This window comes from Myripristis murdjan, chromosome 8 (genome assembly GCF_902150065.1).
Source record: "Myripristis murdjan chromosome 8, fMyrMur1.1, whole genome shotgun sequence".
NCBI classification, from domain to species: Eukaryota; Metazoa; Chordata; class Actinopteri; order Holocentriformes; family Holocentridae; genus Myripristis; species Myripristis murdjan.
The window spans coordinates 18,194,848-18,216,764 of NC_043987.1; the positions used below are offsets into that span (position 1 = coordinate 18,194,848).

Below are 21,917 nucleotides of genomic sequence, written 5' to 3' on the forward strand. Positions count from 1 at the left end.
AGTTGTTTTTTCTCTGTCCCAGACATCACATACCAGGAGAACTACTTCTCGATGCTGGAGCCTGGTGTGGGCCGCTTTCTGGTGGCCTTCTCAGTGCAGGGTGTGGTGTTCATTGCTCTGCTGTTTGTCATCGAGCTGCAGTGTGTCCGCACTCTCCGGCGTCTCCTCGGTTCCCTGGGCAGAAGAAACAAACAGGTAGAGAGGTTAGGAGGGGTGAACAGAGCAGATTAATGCACTCACAGACAGAGGCAGGACTGTAATAGAGGTTGCCTTTCATTTTCTTTTTGTGTGAATTGAGGCTTCGCATCTGTATCAGAAATCTGTGAGCAGCCACGGCTTTGAGCATGTAAAATGTCTCGCTGGAAGATCAGTCACTTGCTTGGAATGGTTAAATATATTAAAACTGAGAAAAAGAGATTTCTAAAAAAGATAAACAACATGGGTGTAGATCCATACGGTGAATGGTCTGAAAGGGTAGATTTATTTCCAAATTTAAGCTACCGTGACATAGCAAACTAACTTCTATTGAGCCCTATAAAGCTTGCACCATATGGGGGGTTGTGATACATCACCTGACAGACCTCCATAGTCTGCAGATGTGGGTAGTTTCTTACTTTGTTATGACAATATTTGGTATCATTCCTGTCTTCCACTCAGCATATCTTTGTGTTTGTATCATTAGCTACCTCTGATAGAGGATGCAGCACTGCTTCCGGAGGACAGGGATGTGGCCGAAGAGCGGAAGAGGGTTCTGGAGTGCCAGCCAGTGGTAGAGTCCATGGTTGGTAGCCCCCTCATACTGCAGGAACTCAGCAAGGTACACAGTGCAAGACTTTATTCCTTGCATGAATGTGACTGCATGTTTTGATGTGATATGAAGTGTGTGTGTGTGTGTGTGTGTGTGTGTGTGTGTGTGTGTGTGTGCGCGTCCAGACGTGTCAGAGAGACATAATGTGAGAAAGTCTTGGTGCTCAAACGTGTGTGACTCTGATAGTGTGTGTTTTGGTGAGATAAAATAGTGGTGGTAAGGATCCTGCCTTATCTCTGTCTCTCAGGTGTACAGCAGCGGACAGAATCTCTTGGCTGTGGACCGGCTTTCTCTCGCTGTGGGGAAAGGAGAGTGTTTTGGCCTCCTGGGCTTCAACGGGGCAGGGAAGACCACCACCTTTAAGATGCTGACCGGGGATGAGAGCGTTACCTCTGGGGATGCTTACATTGATGGATACAGCATCCTGAGGGACATAAAAAAGGTAGAAGAGGGAGGAGAAGGTAGTGGAAAAGGGAATTTATCTGAGTTTAAAGATACTGTTGAGCAGCCTCTGTGCTTGAGTGCTTTCTGTTGGCATTGCAGTATAGCTCTGGCATTATCTATATTGTCAGGGTGTACTGTATGTTTGTCATTCTCTTATTCATACAAAAAGACAGTTTGATAAGGGAAACACTGATATTACCTCAGTCGATGAACTTCAGTAACTGTATCGTAAATGCATACAATAAAGGAAAATTTATTATTGCAGGTGCAGCAGCGCATTGGCTATTGTCCCCAGTTTGACGCTGTGCTGGACCACATGACAGGAAGAGAAACTCTGAGCATGTACGCCAGGCTCAGAGGGATTCCAGAGAAGTATGTTTCCGGCTGCGTGGAGAATGTCCTGAGGTCACTGCTGCTGGAGCCTCATGCCGATAAACTGGTCCGCAGCTACAGGTAGGCAGGGAGCAATGGGAGCCATTTCCTATTCTGTGGCCCCTATTGTGCTGTGCTATATGCTTTGAGTAGTCTTCTGTTTGTAAACCATTAAGTTTTAGCTGTGGTGTGTATGTGTAATGCGCAGTGGGGGCAACAAGCGGAAACTGAGCGCAGGCATGGCTCTGATCGGTGGGCCTCCGGTCATCTTCCTGGATGAACCCTCTACTGGGATGGACCCTGTGGCCAGAAGGCTGCTGTGGGATGCTGTTACACGCACCCGGGAGTCTGGCAAGGCCATTATCATAACTTCCCATAGGTGAGCTTTGTGTCCCTATGCATCAGTTTACTCAACAGTTGTACTTTCCTGTGAAACTTCAGCACTGCATGGCTTCTGAATTAGCTTTAAGAGTTTGTATTACTGCCAAGAAGCAATGATTTACGTAGCATCATACATTTTTATCCTTTTTGTCCCACTGTTGTACTCTGTGCATCTCTCCATCGTCCCGGCATACTCCTTCACTAGCATGGAAGAGTGTGAAGCCCTTTGCACCAGGCTTGCAGTGATGGTGAATGGCCAGTTCAAGTGCCTTGGGAGTCCCCAACACCTGAAGAGCAAGTTTGGTAGCGGCTACACCCTGCTGGCTAAAGTACATATAGAGACTGAGGTGGAGGACAGCGACCTGCACTTATTTAAAGACTTCATTGAAAGCACCTTCCCAGGTCAGAGGCACACTCGTAGAGCTGATCATCAAGAAAAATATTCATCTATTTTACAGTGCAGAATAAAGAACTTGGAGACACTTAAGACATTAAAACTAAAGGATAAGAAAGCAGATTTGACCACATGATCCTTCTCCTTTCACAGGAAGTCTACTGAAAGATGAACACCAGGGTATGGTGCACTATCACTTGACAGACAAAACTCTCACCTGGGCACAGGTAATTTATATTGAAATAAAAGTTTAATTTTAAAAAAAGCTTCTCTCTGCTTAATGCCATGCAGAGAAATGAATCTGTTCTCTTGTGCTGTGTTATAGCCCCCTCTAGAGGACAAACAGTAGCTTTGCTGAGGTAACGGGTAACTGGCCCTGGTCAGACTCGATTTTAATGTCTCAGATGATCAGATGACCATTCACTCTCCATTATCTCATTATCTTGTACCAAACCTATGTCTATTTTTTGGATCACCTGACAAATACACTACCAATTCACCATAAAAAAACTAAATGTATTGAAATTACAGTTTCATTGCAAAAGTCCCTCTTTCCACAAAGCCACTAGGTGGTCCCATGTTATCGGGAATGGATCACAATGCATTAATGTTCACACTACAAATTCAGTGTGGCCCGGTGTGTCCCTGGTAAGATGTTTGAGTGATTGGATCACAGTCTCAAAGACGCGTCACAACCTGTTAATGCCTGTATTTAAAACCAAGTTTGAACAGAGTCTTTCAAATGCCTGAGCTCTAAAGTTCTCGCCAGTAAATTAGTCAAGTTCTCCCAGCACTAGTCATTCAGGTCCCTGATAGACACAGGCAGATAATGTGTAAAAATAACCTGTTAACTTACTGTTTTTTTATTGTCAAAAATGTGCAGATTGTAGAGAGATTCATAGACCTCACCTTTATTCCTAATTCTTTGTCCTGTATTGCTGCACAGGTGTTTGGCACTTTGGAGGCAGCCAAAGAGAAGTACTGTATCGAAGACTACTGTGTGAGCCAGATATCACTTGAGCAAGTGTTCCTCAGCTTTGCCCAGTTCCAGCACTGCACAGAGGGCAGGAGGAAATAAGCGGAGTCCAGAATCCGTCCATCCAATGTCCATTTTCTACTGTGTGTGGATGCCCTGTGTGCACGGATTTGTCTCAGTCGTACAGCAGCTGTGCACACAGGACACGCAGGCCGACAGCTCCCGCACAGGGCTGGAGCACAGTGTGGCTCTTTGGCCGTGCCTTGGCTGTGTACCTCCAGCACCGTTTGTACCTCTGCTGTGACTCGACCACCACACACACCGGGCCAGTCTCCAAACATCAGCCTCAGCGTTTCTTCTTCTGTATCATTCTAGTGTGTCTTTGTCGGCTCACTCATGCCATTCTTGCTGTGAGACATGTACGTAGGAAAGTTAGGATTATAACAGGTGGGGATTGAGGGGTCAGCTATACCAAGTAACAGAACCTCAACACTGCACCTCCTTAGTGAGGTCAAAGGCAATGATACAACCCATAATATATGAAAAATCAGTACGTACTTCTCTGCATGGTGTGTGATGGACAGGGTTTATTTGTTTGTGCACTTTTTGTACGTGCAGCTTGTCTTTTTTTGTTATTTATAATTTTGTTTTATCACTTGATTGTTGTGTTTCTGAGAATTTGTGCTCAGTTGTGATCCTCAGTAATCACAAGAGAGTGGACCACTGTATTTGATAGTTTTGATGTAGTTGCACACCTTTGCGCCTTATCTAAAAAAAAATATGTTGTTTTGTTTTCTCCTCTTTATATTGCCCTATACAAAATGCCTGGTCACTATTAAAAGCAGCTTAATGTTGTTGCAGATGTAAATAATGTATTCATGGTACTAAAACTGCTTACTCATTCAGAGAACTTTGAAGACTGTTTTGGCCACTTTAATGAATGAATGTGTGCATGAATTACAAATTTACCAAAATGCATGATATTTGGAGCGCATAGAGCTACGAGCTAACATCATAAGATCATTCCACTTTAAGTTGTATTTTGAATACATCTAGTCCAGTCTGACATGAACGATTTCAGCACGTCTGGTTGTCTAGCTCTTGTGAATCAACGCTTCTTGTGAATCAACGCTTCTTTTCACCTCCCTTTTTTACTTTTTTTTTTTTTTTTTTTTGCGGCCAAAGAAGTTGCAGCAACAGAGTGTGATCATACCATGGATATATGGATATCCAGCCATTACAGTTTACATGGGACCTGTTCAGAAATGTGTTGGCACATGTGCTGATCATTTTAAGTGGCTACATGGGTTTCTTTATCTTTGATACAGATTATTTCCAAGGGGATGTCTTGACTTTAACACCTTTAAAGTCTGCATATGTTTGATTTAGTCCTTCCACAGCAGCATTGCATTGATTTGGAGTTACGTTTGTACAATTATGATCTGTTATCTTTTTTTCTGTAGCTATGCATTTCACATGGTACCTGTGTGTGTGTGTGTGTGTGTGTGTGTGTGTGTGTGTGTGTGGGAGAGAGAGAGAGAGAGAGTGAGAGAGAGAGTGAGAGTAAGACAGTATACCATCCCTGAACTCATCTAGACTATCCTACATTGCGATGATATATTCCTTAAATATGAAACCAGCCATAGGACATTGATAAAGCCAGGAAAGAGTGGACTGGCTTGTCATCTTAATGCAAAGCTTCTCCTTCAAGGAAAGCCCTTAACCACCCTGTGAATTTAATAAAGTCACTTAGACTTTTAATCTCGGGTTTAGGAAGAAAAGAAATGGCCCAACAGTGGCAGGCATAACCGATTATGCAGCTCATTCCTTCTTCTGAGGAAAATGATCAGTGTGGTGCTTGTCCCTCCTGTATTTGGATGCGCCGTAGTTAACTTCTGTTTGATGTATGCCCAGTGCCGTAATCACATTCTCAAAGCCGTGTTTCTACGTGAAGACCGTGCAGTAGTCCTCTTTTCTGTTCGAATGAAACTCAAAATATCAAAAGAAGTTTCATTATCAGCATAGTTCGAGTCCACTTTCACGCTTTTGATACAGTAAAGATCAGATTGTTATCTCATTCGTGTACAATTCAACGTGACATTCCTACTATGGCAAGCTCACTCTGCCTACACAGAGGTGACGTGAATGTATTTATTTTACACATAAGCAAAAAGCACTCAAGTAAATTAATCAACTCTGCTAACAAGTAGCTTGATATGATTTGAAGCGCTTTATTTGATAGGTGACATAATATTAGCTGTCACAAGTGAGTAGAGAAACACTGAAATAGAGACTGACATTCCAAGAAGACACTGACATGTGGCTTACTGGTCTTGACCTCTTTAACATTTTGACCTTTGTTATGTTTGTATGTGTATTTGCACAATTCAAGTGTCATGCCGATGACGTGTATCAGCTGTCACATTTTCAGTTTGAGGGAAAAAAAATGGAAAGGGTTGCCCTAATAACGAAAGATTGATGATGCTGAAATGCAGTGTATCATAATTAAAAAGGGAATTTACATCATTGTAATTGTGTGTACTGTACTGCACCATGGAACTGACCTTGTCAACTGTATATGTATTGTTATTATTTTTAAATTAAATAATGCTCTATGCAAATGGAAGCAAGGTCTGCTGTGTTTGGGTCACACTTGTGAATATTCAAACAGGTGAATATTCAAACCCTTTCTAAATCTCAGCATTCACAATGTTCTGATTTACCAAAGATATCATGAACTCTCTCAAGGGAGTGATAACAGTGTGTCCTAAACTCTGATCGGTCTTGTTAAAAATTTCACCAGAAGAACACAGAGCTGCTATCCATAAATTTCCTGAGAACATTTTAACCCTGTTGAACACTGAGTACTCAGACTTACAAATCTCAGCAACTTGATCATTAACTTCCAAAGCATTTTCCCAAAACTTAATAACATATACACTACTCACAAAAGGGATATTTGGCTTTTGGGTGAATTTTTTGGAAAATGTAAAAAGTTCACGCTACAGTGATATTATATCATGAAAGTAGGGCATTTAAGTAGAAGCATACACTGGTGATTTCCTCATCTCAAACAATTTCTTGAAACAAAAGCCAACAACAGTGGTGGATATACCACAACAAAAAATGTCAGTGTCAATAACTTGTCATGTGCCCTTGAGCATCAATTACAGCTTGACAACGACATCTCATGCTGTTCACAAGTCGACTTATTGTCTGCTGAGGCATGGCATCCCACTCTTCTTGAAGGGCGGCCCTCAGGACATTGAGGTTCTGGGGTACAGAGCTCCGAGCCTCTACACGACAACTCAGCTGATCCCATAGGTTTTCTATGGGATTCAGGTCTGGAGAAAGTGCAGGCCACTCCATTTGAGGTACCCTAGTCTCCAGCAGCCGTTGCCTAATGATACGACCTCGATGAGCTGGAGCATCAAACACCTGATGTGAATTTTGCCGTTAAACTCCTTGTTAGAGAACAGCAACTTGTGCAAAAAGTACTGAAACACTGAACAGTTGGACATGTGCATTCAAAAGTTTACAGAAGGTCACATTAAGTTCACCTGTAAAGGTTATAATACATTTTAGGTTCATCCTGAAATTTCACCCGAAAGCCGAATATCCCTAACTTTTTGTGAGTAGTGTATATAACAATATATAACATATATAACAACAGTAACATATATGTACAGTGGTGCCTGAAAGTTGCTGAAACCCTTTAGAATTTTTTCTATTTCTGCATAAATATGACCTAAAATGTGATCAGAATACTCACAAGTCATAAAACTAGATAAAACTAGATGTTTTTGGCCCTGCTAAAAGGTTTTTTTCCTCACCGCAGTTGCGTTGTGCTTGCTCTTGGGGGAGATTTTGGTCCATGGATTTGGCCAATATCTGTTGGGTTTCTGTAAAGCACCTTGAGATAACTTTGTTATGATTAGGCCCTATACACATAAAATTGAATTGAATTGAATAAAAAAAAAAATGAAATTACAGAAGTGGCAAAAAAAACAAACAAACAAAAAAAACATTGAACTTATACATTTGTGTGAGGCAAAAGTATGTGAACCTCTGTACTAATGACTTCTCCAAAAGCTAATGAAGTCAGTGACTTCAATTAAGGTGATGACATTGGAATTGTGGGTTGAAGGTTGTCCTGCCAGCACACAAAGTCTGGTTACTGATCAAGTCTGTTCTTCTCAGAACAATTTTTGATATGAGCCATTCCTTCAAAAAACAAAACAAACAAACAAAAACTCACTGAAACTCAGAAGCGTTACAGAGAATAGGAAAGCTCGAAAAGGCTACAAGGCTTTTCTAAAGATCTGGGTGTTCATCAGTCCACAATAACACAAACTGTCTACAAATGGACGAAATTCAGGATCTCTGCTACTCCCCTGAGGAGTGCACATTCAGCAAAGATCACCCAAAGAGCACAACATGCAATCCTGAAATGCTCTTTATTTTTCACCACAGGTGGAAGACAAAACTATTTACAAGACCGTGACGGCCTCATGCCTAGCAGGGCCTGCTGGGTGTGTGTATGTGTTTCCCCCTGTCTGTTGTCTGTTTCCTGTGCTGCAGGTTGCTGGTAGGCAGACACTTACTACCCTTACCTAACTGGGAGCACCTGATCAGTCTCCCAGGGGTTAAAAGCCCCCCCGCCCCCCTTCTCTCTCCCTCTCATCCATCCTGATGGCACCATGCTCTTTGTTTGGTGTTGGCCTGGTTAAGTTTTGTTTCTCTCATCCGACACCCCCCACTCACCATTCTCCACTCATCCATCTGCAGGCACAGTAAATCTTTAATTCAAGTTAACACTGTGTACCTCCGCTTTTTGTCATGGCTCACGAGCCGGCTCATGACAAGACAAAGTTATTTACAAAACATTAACAGAGATTAAAATTTCAAAATGAGACAACCTGTGACATAGTTTTTCACGAGACTTACTTGGTTTATTCTGTGTACCTCTGAGCGGTGATCTGATTTTGCTCATTCTGTGAACCATCTGTAGAAGGTGAATTATTAATGCCAGTATGAGATGTTTATTTTACACTGTTTTGCAAGCTTCACATGTTTAGCTTCAACCTGTCAACCTGTGATTAATTTAATGTAAGTATGCAAAAAAGGTTGGGATTTATGGCATGTGATTTATTACATGTACAGTACATATAAATAAATCTGACTTTCATCATCTCCTACTTGTGCTGGAAATGTCCACACCCTAACTACCTTGGACTTCGCCAAGTATCTTGCACGCAGCCAATTAATGACCACTGGACTGACTACCTTTGATAACAAGCCTGAAAATGATTGGGCCTGGAAATATTCTTTTAAAGGTGCCCTTGCAGGCCTAGACCTTACTGCTGCTGTTGACTTATGAGCAGGCTCGCAGAGTGAAACCTGTAAATATAGGAAATCCATCTGTTGGGTTAATGGTGGTATGGGAGAGACTTGAGGAGTTTTATGGCTCTCCTGAAGCAGTTGAGTATACTCTCTTCACCAGCTTGGAGAATGTTCCAAAAGTGACAAATAAAGAACCCTTGAAGCCCCATGAGTTGGGAGATTTGTTGCTGGAACCTCAAGCTGCAAAAGAAGATGGTTATCTAGCTGGCCTGGCATGCTTGGATACCTCACACGGGGTCTGCCAGATTGTTGAAAAGCTCCCATAACTCCCACAACTGTTCAATCATCCAAAACTGTGAATCATTGGGTCCAGCATATTTGTCAGTCTTCATCACAGTTGAGTTATGTTCCCACTGGCCAAAACCCTGCTGACACTGGGTCAAGATCTGTCACTGCAGCATCTCTGAGCAGCACAACTAGGTTGTCATGTCCAGCCTTTCTACACAAGGCATGCTGAATTACATCACCACAAAACACAACCTTCCCTATCATAGCAGTCTGTGGAATCTGAATGCCATCATAGATGATTGAGGATGGCTTAGAGTGTGAGTTTGCCTTAAACAGTCTAAACTCTGATCCCTCTCGTCACCATCACCCAACAACCCTGCCCATATGCCATTATCATGAAGATGTGACGCATCAAGGGAGGCATTTCACTGAGTATGCTCTACGAGCTGCTGGGTTCTGGGTGGTTGGAGATAAAAGATATATAAGCAGTTATATCTTCAAGTGTGTCACCTGCAGAGAGTTGTGTGGTGAGACAGAATATCAACCAATGGCAGACTTACCAGCTGAACGCCTGCAAGTAGTACCACCTTTTACATACATAAGTATTGATGTCTTCAGACCATGGGAGGTAGTCTCACGCAAGACTCGAGGAGGCCATGCCCAAAGGAAACAATTGGCTGTGTTATTTTCCTGCCTGTGTACAAGCAACCGTGAGTACCATAAGTTATATAAATGCTCTTTGAAGGTTCTTTGGACTCAGAGGTCCTGTGAAACAGACACACTCAGATTGTGGTTCAAATTTCACTGGTGCCTGCTGAGAGCTGAAAATGGACACAGCAAACTCCAACACAGGAAGTGTGGAGAAGTGCCTTAAAGACCAAAACTGTACCTGAGTCTTTAATCTCCCTCCCCCATGCATCCTACATGGGCAGTGCATGGGAAAGAATGTTCAGCATTGCCCATCGCAAACTAGAGTCTCACTTGATGCATGAAGTTCTAGTCACCTTCATGGCAGAAATTGTTGCAATAATGAAAGCACAACCAAAGTACCTTACATTCTAACTCTGGCATTACTCCTGACCAGTGGCGTCGCCTGGCCTGGGCATCCGGGGCTCTAGCCCCGAACGTTTTTTCTTTAGCCCCGGATAATTTTTCCTCCTCTCTGCGGTTTACTACGGAGTAGGAATATAATATCACCGTGCGCTATTCAAGCGGCATTCGCGACAGGTGCGTTTTTGCGCAGACGTATGCCTAACGTCGGATGTAACAATAACAACATTAATAAAGTTATACTGTTAATTTACCATACATCGGCGCTGTCACACTGTGTCCGCTTTGGGTGGAGATAAAAGGCAGGTGGATCAGGAGGCAGCAGGGAGAGGTAGGCTGTTTCTCCAGGGAGGCCACCGGACACAGTGGGTTACCCGGCTGCTCATATATGAATCCCCGCAGGCTTTCTATGTTTTTTCGGCAGCATCTTTGTGATTTTTTGTGCATTCATTTAAAGACAGGGTGACATATTTTAGGCCATTTTCGTCGTGGCGAATGCTGAAGGAGTCGGCCTTTAATTAGCAGTTGCCCTCGTTCGCCCTGCGTCCCATGAAGCTGCACGTCAAACCAGACTTTACAGACAAGCCCCCAAGGTGTGTCTGAACTTAGTGCCTGAAAGTGCTTCATCTTCTGGCAGTCTGCCTCGGTTATGGCTTGGTGGTGGGAAGATTTGTCACGTCCTTCTCGGCGGAGTTTCTTTACCACACCGGTGAAAACATTGTTGCTGGTGGTGAATTCAGTGTCTTTTAACAGACACCAAGCAGCTCCTCCAACCACTCATCCAGGCTCAGGCCACCCAGCAAATCAAAATTCACCACAAAGTCTGACATTTTGTTCACAAAAGTCTTGAAACAAATGTGACCTAACGAGTAAGTGGAGCGCAGAGTAGTTGGTTGCTAGGCAACGCCATGTCCGTTTACACTGGCGCAGGGATATGTTGTGCTGCGGTCTGCCAGCGGGTTACCCTGATTTTACAACGGCATGAAACGCGGCTCAGCCAATCACATGGGAAGCACCCATTTTATAATGCTTAATTATTGCATTTAAGCAGATCATTACAGCTAGCGCGTAAGATTGAGAGAGAGAGAGAGAGAGAGAGAGAGAGAGAGAGAGAGAGAGAGAGAGAGAGAGAGAGCACAGAAGATGGAGAGGAGGAGATGGAGAGTGAGATTGAGAGAGAGCAGAAGTTTGGAGAGACATTTGTATATTGTTCATTGTTAATTCTGAAAATAAATGGGTGTTTTTAAAGTACATGTTGCAGTTTTTTGCAAGTAAAAAAAAGGTGCCAAAATGCATGAGAAAGCATAAAAATAGAGCTTGTTTATCAATTTTTTTCCGGGGGAGAATACCCCCGGACCCCCCTACAAGGCAGTGGGCTCAGCCCCCAATGTCCTGAGGTCCAAGAAACGCCCATGCTCCTGACTAGGGCCCGACCGATATGGATTTTTTGGGGCCGATGCCGATTTCGATATTAGGGAATAACCGATATATCAGCTGATAAATTTTTTTTTTTTTTTTCCAATTAAAAAAAAAGACAATACCTGCTTTTGATGGCTTAAATAGAGTTCCAAACACTTGTTACAAAGATATAAATTGAAGGGAGAACATTTTACTATTTTCAAATACTTTTACCGTATTGACCCGAATAAAAGACGACCCTGATTTTAAGACGACCCCTCTTTTTCAAGACCTTTTTTTGGAAAAATGCTTTTTATATGGACATTCTGCCAGGAGCGGACTTACCATTAGGCAAAACTAGGCGGTTGCCTAGGGCCCCAAGTTCCTGAGGGCCCCATAAAACTCCTCATACACTTATGGTTAATACAGTTATTACTTATTTGTGCACATTAATTATGTTTTTGATTAAAATACTTTTGCTAAAACGCCAGCAGAATGCTTATCGTATTATGTGTGTCTCAGGGCCCCTGTTTTGTGTGTTGTCCTCTCATCTCAGAGGGCCCCATGCCTGCCTTTGCCTTGGGCCCCAAATTTCTTAAATCCGCCACTGCATTCTGCAACACCAGCCCATGCTAGCTGTAAACTCAGTGTGGGGTATTTTGAGCTCTGTGGCAGCTTCAAGTGCTTTTTGCTGCATCACAGCCCTCGTAACGGGCAGTCCTTCACTACGTTTCTCATTCACAAAATCGCACACCCTCCTGTCAGTCTCGTTGAATCGACCAGTTTGTGGACCACGAGAAGTCCTTCTCTGGCTGTGGGCATTTTTTAGCTCTTCTTTCTGAGACCGCCACCGTCTCACATTGCGCTCAGGGCCAGGGTTAAGGAGTTAAGGGATGTTTATTTACCTCGACAGTTTCGGAAGCAACTTTAGAAAGCGTCCAACTGACAGCTGGAGCGGCATGTCAGCTGGCTGCTACATTCAACAGGGTGGCGGCGCACACCGGCCCGCCCACCTGATGCCGCCCGGTGCCTCGGTCAGCACCGCACTCTCCCGGTCAGGTCTGCCGGATCTGACAGGTGTGGGGCGCACACAGACTGCCATATATACCTTTCATCATAAATCAACTTTTGTTTATACGCGGTTGCAGCAGCACAATGGACAGCGACACAGACAACATGGTTGATTATTGATTGCGCGACGCGGCCATTCGCCGGTAATTGCGCCGCGCATTAACCGATTTTGCGGAGGCAGGAGGAAAGTTGCATGATTTACATTGTATCCACGTTCGCCCGCTGCGTGCGTGACTGTGCATGTGCTCGTGCATGAACGCCCGTACCGTGCTGGAGCACACCCCTTCCAACCGGCCAGAGCGGGGGAAGTGTGCTGTATTCAAGCATGGAACATATGCAAGTACAATACATGTGTATTTGCTTAGACCCCCAATATAAGACGAGGGCGTTTTTTTCAGGGCATTTTCAATGGAAAAAATATCGTCTTATATTCAGATCAATACGGTATTATCAGAAATTGTGTGGAACAAGCAGCATATGAACAATTTGAACATAAAATAAATCAAAAATATGATGTGCAAAAAGGCAGTATCATCATGTCATCATGTTTAGCTTTAAGGTGCTGCCATAGGTTGGTTGTGTTTTTTTGCTCTTTGCTTGCTTGATCCCCGGCTTACAGGAGCTGCACAAATATTACAGACTGCTTCACCAGTGACATCCTTGGTGAAGTAGTCCCACGCAATACTACATCCACCTTCTTTTGCCATCTGTAAAAAAAAAACCCCCAAAAAAAACAGTAAGATATAATATGCATTAATTAAAAAATAACGTCACAAATCTGTCTAGTTACGTGGGCTATTTTGAAACTCAGACATTAAGCTACAGCACAACTTTCAAGTGCAGGTTCTACATGCGCATGCTCGTGTGTATGAGACGCTGTGTGAGACGCTCTGTCATATATTGACATTTTTAACTAGTTTTTACCCAGTTTTAACCCACAGTTTTACTCTACACTTTTAGATCCTATTTATTTTACCTGTGTATTTTAACAAGGTAAAAGATTTTAGTCATCGGATGTTTGGATTTTAAGTGTGTGAGTAATCGTATCTCTATGCTAGTCTAGCTAGGTTTGTTTTTAGCCTGGAGGCTAGGCTAGCTACACTCACCATGCCAACACTGGACTCTGACTCACCTGGAGAGGTGGAACTATTGTTAAAAAAGGCAAACAAAAGGATTGCTGACCTTCTCGAGGACATTGAAAGAATGTCGGGCGAGCTGCAGAGGAAGGATTCCCTGCTGACCACCATCAGGTCAAAGAATCTCTAATACAGGGAGAAGTGGCACTCTCGTCTAACTTCCGGGTCTTGGAAACACGTCTCTGTCCATGTGAGGGCGCTCGCGGGCGAGTGCAGAATGAATGGGAGTCTATGGGGCTACACCCCTAAAAATCCACTTTTCTCTGGAAATAATTTTTTGTCAAGTAATTTGAATACTGTTTTCAAAAGTTGGGGCTAAAAAAATACACTCAGCTGAATACTGGATTTTTTAAGTTCACCTATCTGTTCTAAAAAGCCGTTCAAAAAGTGTGATGACGTCACACATTGAGAGGTGCTGCTTTACGGCGATTTCCAGAGCCCGTCTCCGGAGAGCAGACGGAGACACTCGAGAGAGCCCGCCTGTGCTATATTAGACATTCTCTGTACACACAAATATCAACTTTGATGGAAAAGTCCTCCTTAAGGGTGGGGTTTCCCGTTTCTCTTGGTCTTCAGGTGCCATCAAGTGGGATCCCTGGTCGTAAACAGCCGCAAGTCCGTCACTGACCAACCAGCATTCATTAGCAAATGCTAGCGTGTTATGGCCAACAACAGCCCAAACTGTAGGAAACTGAAAGGATATAAGTTCTCACTAATTTCATTTTTAACCTATAATCCATACTGGACTTTCAGAAACTACAACAGTATTTGCGATTTTTCAACCATAAACAGGAGTAAGAGACAAATTTAGCCGTTTAGCTCCATAGAGCCCCATTCATTCTGCACTCGCCCGCGATCACCCCCAGTGGAATTATGGTGGAACTGCAACCAAGTTCGATACAACGGGGGTTAATGGAGAGTGGCACGGCTCGTCGTAGACGGGCTCTGATCAGGTCTCGTCTTCTTCTTCTTCTTCTTCTTCTTCTTCTTTTGGTTTTATTGGCGGTTGGCAACCGACTTAAAGGTGCATTACCGCCACCTACTGGACTGGAGTGTGGAACAGTAGATTAACAGACAAAAAAAAAAAAAAAAAAAAAAAAAAAAAAAGGAAACTAAATCCTCTCCATCAGTCTTGTAACTTTTAAGTATGTAATGAGATGACCATATATCCTTGAATCTACCCCAAGTAGATTCCCTATATTCAGGCTTATGTTGGCTTTTTTTGCTGCTGTTATCAGTGCCCTCCTTTCCTCCTCATATGCCTTACACTCCAACAGTACGTGCTGGACCGATTCAGATACACCACAGTGATCACATTTACCATCTAAGTGTTTACCTATTCTGTGAAGTGTGTCATGTGCCTACATGAGCAGGAACCCAAATAAAACATACCTTCAAACCCCTCCTGTGCATTCTGTACAGTACATTGTGTATTTCAAAAATGAGATCTTGCCTACATGATTTCAGGGTTTTGAGACTTGTAAGTGCTGCCCAGCTATCTGATGCTATTAATATGTTGTTGTGGTTATTCTTTTCTACCCATTCCAATGCCAATATAATAGCTGTAAGCTCAACTGTGTATACTGATAGATGGTCTGTGGTTCTTTTCTTGATATGTATTTTGTAGTGTGGGATGAAGACTGCAGCTCCTGTACGTCCAGTATCAGGGTCTTTTGATCCATCAGTGAAAGCCATTATTTTGTCTGAGAAGTGCTGCTCCAGATATCTCTGAGCTACCCTCCCAGCCGATACCTGCTTGCTTCCGTTCTTCAATTGTTGCTGTATATCAAAGTTTACTGATGCCTTTACAAATAGCCAGGGGGGAGTATGTGAGTATGGGACTGTTGGACTGAATTGAATACAACCTAGACCTGCTTGTTCTGCTTTTATATTGCCTATCCATCCAAAACTCATATAACTAGTGTCATTATGTTCCCAACAATCTTCCAGAATAGCTTTAGCAGGGTGTGAGGTACTATGCCCCTGAAGGTTGACCCAGTACGCTAGCAAAAGTTTCAGTCTTCTAATCGATAGTGGCTGTTCCCCCATTTCAACTTGTATAGCTGCTACTGGAGAGGATTTAAATGCTCCACTACATATCCTCAGTCCTTGTGCCTGCTGTACATCCAGTTTTTTAAGATGACTTGCTGCTGCTGATAAATACCCAATACATCCATAATCAAGTGTCGCTCTCATCATGGCCTGATATATATTTAATAATGATGCCCTGGTTGCTCCCCAGTCTCTTCCTGACAGGCATCTTAGAAGATTGTTTATCCTTTTACATTTGTCCCTCACTTTTTCAATGTGCTGCTTCCATGTCAACTTTTCATCAAACCACATTCCAAGTAATCTAACCACACTAACCTGCTCGATTACTTGGCCATATAGTTTCAGGGAGATTTTCTTGTGACGTCTAGAAAAACATATGACTTGTGTCTTTGCAACAGAAAACTTAAATCCCCATTTATCTGCCCACTGTTCCACCTTCTCAATTGCCGCCTGCAGTTTCTTCTGTATATAGTTGAGATTCCGCCCCATTACCCATAAGGCCCCGTCATCCGCATATAGTGATTTTCCTATATCTTGCTCAACTTTCTCAAAAATATCATTAATCATTATATTAAATAGGATTGGACTACATACACTACCCTGCGGTGTTCCATTCTCCACTTGATATACTTTAGAGTACTCTGCATCCACTTTAACTTCTATTGTTCTCCCAAACAGGAAATCTAATACCCAATTATATATTTTCCCATTAACCCCTAATTTATTGAGTTTGATAAGACGTCCCTCCTTCCATAACATATCGTATGCTTTCTCAACATCAAAAAACACCGCAATCACCACTTCTCTGTTGGTCTGAGCTTTCTTTATATCTGATTCCAGACACAAGACATTGTCCATCGTCCCTCTTCCTTTGCGAAATCCACTTTGATATTTTGAAAACAGGTTTTTACTCTCTAAAAAGTGTGTCAGCCTCTCCATCACCATCCGTTCCATAGTTTTCCCTAGCTGTGATGTTAGTGCGATGGGCCTATAACTAGAGGGGTTTGATGCATCTTTACCTGGTTTTAATATTGGCACTATCACAGATTCCTTCCATCTTGATGGGAGTTCGCCTGTGTCCCATACTTCATTAAATAATCTTAGTACTGCTTCCAGTGCCCTGTCTGTCATATGAGCTAACATACTGTAGCATATTCCATCTTTCCCTGGTGTTGTTTGTTGTGCATTTGAAATTGCTCTCCTCAGTTCAAACAGTGTAAATGGTAAATCCAGGTCCTCCCCTGATGATGCCCTTCTTTCTGTAATTCGTACATTCTTTGCAAGGATATTGTCTCTACATTGCTTAGCCTTTATAGTTAAATTTTCTGAGCTATGAATCTGCACAAACGTTTTTGCTAGAAGCTCTGCCTTTTCCACTGCACTTACTGCTATCATGTTATTGCTATGCATGACTGGTATTTCAAAGTTTCTCTTTAAACCATTCATTCTCCTAATCATTCCCCACACTTCCGCCAACTGTGTTTCTCTCCCAATTTTATTGCAGTATTGTCTCCAGTATGTCCGTTTTGCTGATCTTATTGTTTTCCGTACTATTGCTTGTGCTTTTTTGTATTGGATCAGTGTGTCTAATGTGTGGTGAGCTTTCACCTGTCTAAATGTTCTATTTCTCATTTTGATTGCCTTACTACAGTTGTCATCCCACCATGGTACACTCTTTTTCCTTTTATTTCCCTTGCTCTTTGGAATATTTTCTTCTGCTGTCTGTATCAATGCACTACTCAGTTTTCTGTTCATTTCCTCTACATTTGTTGTATTCTCTTCCAGTACTTTTATACACCTGGCCTCACTTGCTACTTGGAATGCATCCCAGTCTGCCCCATCCAACTTCCATCTTGATGTTCTTGCTCCCCCCTCTTGATGTATCCCTATTCCAACCTTGACTATTATTGGATAATGATCACTACCTATTGTTGACCGGTTCAATACTTCCCAAATAGTAACACCTGCAATTATATTGGATGTGAGCGTCAGATCAATTACACTCTCTGTATTCTGTGAACTATTATATCTTGTGCCCCTTCCATCATTAATACACACCAAGCCCATTTCATCTATAAACTCCTCTATTACTGATCCATTTGTATCTGTATTATTGCTTCCCCATAATGTGCTGTGGGAGTTAAAATCCCCACACCATACTACTTTCTCCTGTATTGGCCCACTTGCTTCCTTCAGTATATTAGTACTCAGCTTCTTACATGGGTTATAGTAATTGACTATTGTAATGCTACTCTTTTCTGTCCATACACTAATTACAATACTCTTGTTCTTTCCCTTTTTTGATTAAACTATAGTTCAACCCATTTCTCACAAATGTTGCCACTCCTCCACCTTTCCCAGTTTCCCTGTCATTTCTTATTACAGTGTATCCATATATAACAAAATCCCATTGTGGCTTTAACCATGTTTCTTGGATGCATATTACATGAGGCTTGTCTGATAACTCTGATATAAACTTTTTAAATTCTTGCCCATTAGAGATAAGACTCCTTGCATTCCACTGTAAAATAATTAAGACCATGAGGATCCACCAGCCCATGTCTGAGATTTAGATAATTCTCCAGCTAATGTTTCCTCCACCGTTTCCCACCGTAGCCCCTCCAGCCCAAGAAACTTCTCAGCCGCTCTCACTATAATCTTGATCTTTTCGGTCTTCCTGGTTGCTTGAGCCGAGCAGTTGATCACATAAACCATAAATAACACAAATTCATTCTTGCTCACAATCAGCGTATCTTCCTTTATTCCCAGTTTAGCACATCCTCCACACATTCTGTTGTTGTCCACTACTCCCACCGGTTTAGAGGCCTCTGTCTGCACTGTCTTTACTTTCCTCACTGCCTCTACATATGAGATCCCCTGGGAGATTCTAACTTTCTGCACTTCGGCCGCTTTCTTGCTCGCTTCACATCCTCGATAAGCTGAGGTGTGCTCTCCTCCACAGTTACAGCACTTTAGCTTAGCCCCTTCATCACGTTTGCCGTACTCGTGCTCACCTGCACATCTACCGCATCTTTGCTTGCCTTTGCAAACTGCCGCTACATGGCCATACTTTTGACACTTGAAGCATCGCAATGGAGGAGGAATATATGGTCTTACCTCATAGCTCATATATCCTAGGTACACTTTACTTGGCAACCTGGGCTCATCAAACTTGATCAAGACGGACAGGCTGTCGCATTTCTCTCCAAATCTAGTTGTTTTCAGCCGTCTGGCTTCCAGCACCTTTGCACCTGCCACGTTGTCTTTAATCTGGTCTACTGATACAACTGTAGGAATCCCTGAAATGACGCCCCTAGTCGACTTTCTGTCTTCAGGTATTGTGCACTGCACTCGTTTGCCATCAATCTTGTTTATTCTTATACATTTTCCTTGCTGCACACTATCCCTACAGAAGATCAGCAATGATCCATTCTGTAACACTTTAACGTTTTTAACCTCACCCACCAACTTGAATATCGCCTTCGTCAACTGAATTGGGTTCCACTCACCAAACGACGCTCCGTCTTGAGAAAGTTTGACGTTTACTTTATATTCCTCCCTCTGCCTCGCTGCTGGTGTCTGATTTTCCTCACTGTCAGTACCTTCTGTGTTGACGCTATCATTTTGTTGTCTCTGTTTTTTACGTTTTCTCCTGTTTTTTTGACCCACCAAACTCCAACCATCATCCTTCCCGCCAGCCACTTCAATTCCTCCCATCTCACTTCCTGATCCGTCACTTCCCTCTGCCATCTCCTGCCCATTCACAGTCCAGCTGTTGCCAACCACCTACCTCCTCACCTGCTCCCGAGATCAGGTCTCGTCTCCCAACGCTATCCAGCTGGCTGGAGTCCTCAGTAACCGGTGAGCCCGCACCACAGAACACCACCACGGCACTCGGGCACACAGTTGTCTGGGAACCGTCCTCGTCCTGTCAGCGACCCGCCTGCTCCACTCCAAACCAGGGGACCCCCTGGACCGAAGTGGTTGTCCGCAGGCGGAAGAGGACCCTGAGCGGGACCCATGGCGGGGCCCCTTCTCCCCCGAGCCTGTCGCTCTCGAACAAGTATGCGGCTTTGTCCGTGAGCGAGAAGCCGGCAGCCCGGGACCTGCACCAGGAAACTGCGCCTGTTTCTGCGGCCCCAGATATCATGCCCCCGTTGACGGACACCACAGCCTTCCCTCCACTCACGGCTAGCTGCCCTCCAGCATCAGATGGGTGTCCAACAGGGGGCCGCCCGCCTGCGACGTCCTGCTCCTCATCCCAGCGCAAGCGGCTGGTTAAGGACGCGGTGCGCTGGCACTCCTCCCGTTCTCCCCACCAGGCGAGGGATCACACCCGGGGTCCTGGTGTGGGTGTCGGGGCGGCTGAGCTGGCATGCCCCCCTGGAGATCGAGCGGATGCTCCCACAACTATCGTCATCGGGGACTCCATCGTGAGGCATGTCCGCATGAGGGGGGCGTTCACCCTGTCGTTCCCCGGCGCTACCGTCATGGACATAACGGGGAAAATCCCGGACATCCTCAGTGCGCATCCCCACGCGAAAAGTATTATTATCCACGCAGGAGCCAACGACATCGCCAGGCAGCAGTCGGAACTTTTAAAGCGGGACTTCACCCACCTTTTTAAAACCTTGTCACAGTCCCAGGTGAGTGTTTTTATCTCCGGCCCCACCCCCACCTGTGGCAGAGGGATGGGCAGCTTCAGCAGGCTGCTTAGCCTCAACACCTGGCTCTCCTATGCCTGTAACACTCATCATGTCGGTTTTATAGACAACTTCGATGTTTTTTGGGAGAGACGGCATCTGTTTGGGCCAGACGGGCTTCACCTGAACAGATCAGGTGCCCGCATGCTATCCGCCAACCTGACATACGGTGTACAGCACGCCAATCTCCCCAAACCTTCAACAACTGATCTGTCCGTCACTGACTGATGTCCCCCAGGTCCGTGCTCCTACGCATCATGTTCCACCACTACCCATCTGACACACAACACCGGACATGGACCACTTCACACCAACATTTCACCCATTCCCGTTATCATAACACTACGTCAACACACCAGACACCACCATGCTCACTCTGTGAACTACAATAACCTAAGACCTCTCCCGAAACACCAGCAATCCACCTCTTTACACAATAAGCCACCTGTCACCATCAACATGGCTCTTTTTAATGTTCGCTCCCTTTTTAATAAATCTTTCATTATTAATGACCTAGTTTTAGACAATAAAATCGATTGTTTATTTTTAACTGAAACATGGCTGGGTACAGACGTGCCAGTTGTTCTCACTGAGGCCTCCCCACCAAATTTTAACTTCACATTCTCTGTGAGAAGTGGCAGGAAGGGTGGTGGTACTGCAGCAATAATCAATGATTCACTTAGAACAACAAACATTTTATTTGATCAGTACGCCACCTTTGAGCACCATGCTTTTGTTTTTAGCAGCCCCTCCATTCTCTGCATCACAATTTACAGACCACCAAAATATGATGCTGCTTTTATCAGTGATTTCTCAGAATTTTTATCAATAATCCATGCCACTTACAATTTTATCATTATATCCGGTGATTTTAATTTACACATAGACAATCCATCAGATCACTTGTCCAAAGAGTTTTTAAACCTCCTCAGCTGCATGGATTTTACTCAACACGTCACACAGCCAACTCACAACAGGGGACACACCCTGGATCTGGTCATTAGCCATGGCCTTTCAGCTGGTGTGTCCTCTGTTGTTGACTTGGCTGTGTCCGACCATTACTGCGTGTTTTTTAATATCACCGGTTTTATTCAGCGGGAGACAACAGTGAGTACTGTCAGGAAGCGCTATATTACCTCTGAAGTGGCTGCAGATTTTATTGAGAGAGAAAATGGAGGAAAAACAAATTAACAGTAAACTACCAGAAATACCGTGAGCAATTAAAAATATATAATAAAGCTCTGAGAGACGCAAGAAATGTCCATTTTAGCAGAATAATCTCATTTCACAACAACAATCCCAAAATCCTTTTTCACACCATCGACCGTTTAATCAATCCGGATTCCAGCAAATTCCAGCACACTCCAACAAACTCTCTTTGCAAGGACTTTGCGGTCCACTTCAGAGGTAAAATTGATTTAATCAGATCCACAATTTTAGGTAATCAAAATACTAATTTTAATTCAGTTGAATGTCTGTTTTACCCCGAGGAAACACTGCA

The 21,917-nt window shown here is 43.6% G+C and overlaps 1 protein-coding gene across 1 annotated transcript in view; it reads left to right on the forward strand.

Moving 5' to 3' along the window:
* abca3b (ATP-binding cassette, sub-family A (ABC1), member 3b) overlaps nt 1–6,001 on the forward strand; it is a 39,210-nt gene extending 33,209 nt beyond the window's left edge. The window contains exons 24-31 of the mRNA XM_030057604.1: nt 23–195; nt 683–817; nt 1,056–1,250; nt 1,518–1,705; nt 1,833–2,003; nt 2,211–2,407; nt 2,553–2,626; nt 3,346–6,001. Of these exons, the coding sequence (XP_029913464.1) occupies nt 23–195; nt 683–817; nt 1,056–1,250; nt 1,518–1,705; nt 1,833–2,003; nt 2,211–2,407; nt 2,553–2,626; nt 3,346–3,477 (1,265 nt within the window). The 3' untranslated portion in view covers nt 3,478–6,001. The remainder of the gene's footprint in view (nt 1–22; nt 196–682; nt 818–1,055; nt 1,251–1,517; nt 1,706–1,832; nt 2,004–2,210; nt 2,408–2,552; nt 2,627–3,345) is intronic.
* The last annotated feature ends 15,916 nt before the right edge of the window (nt 6,002–21,917 follow it).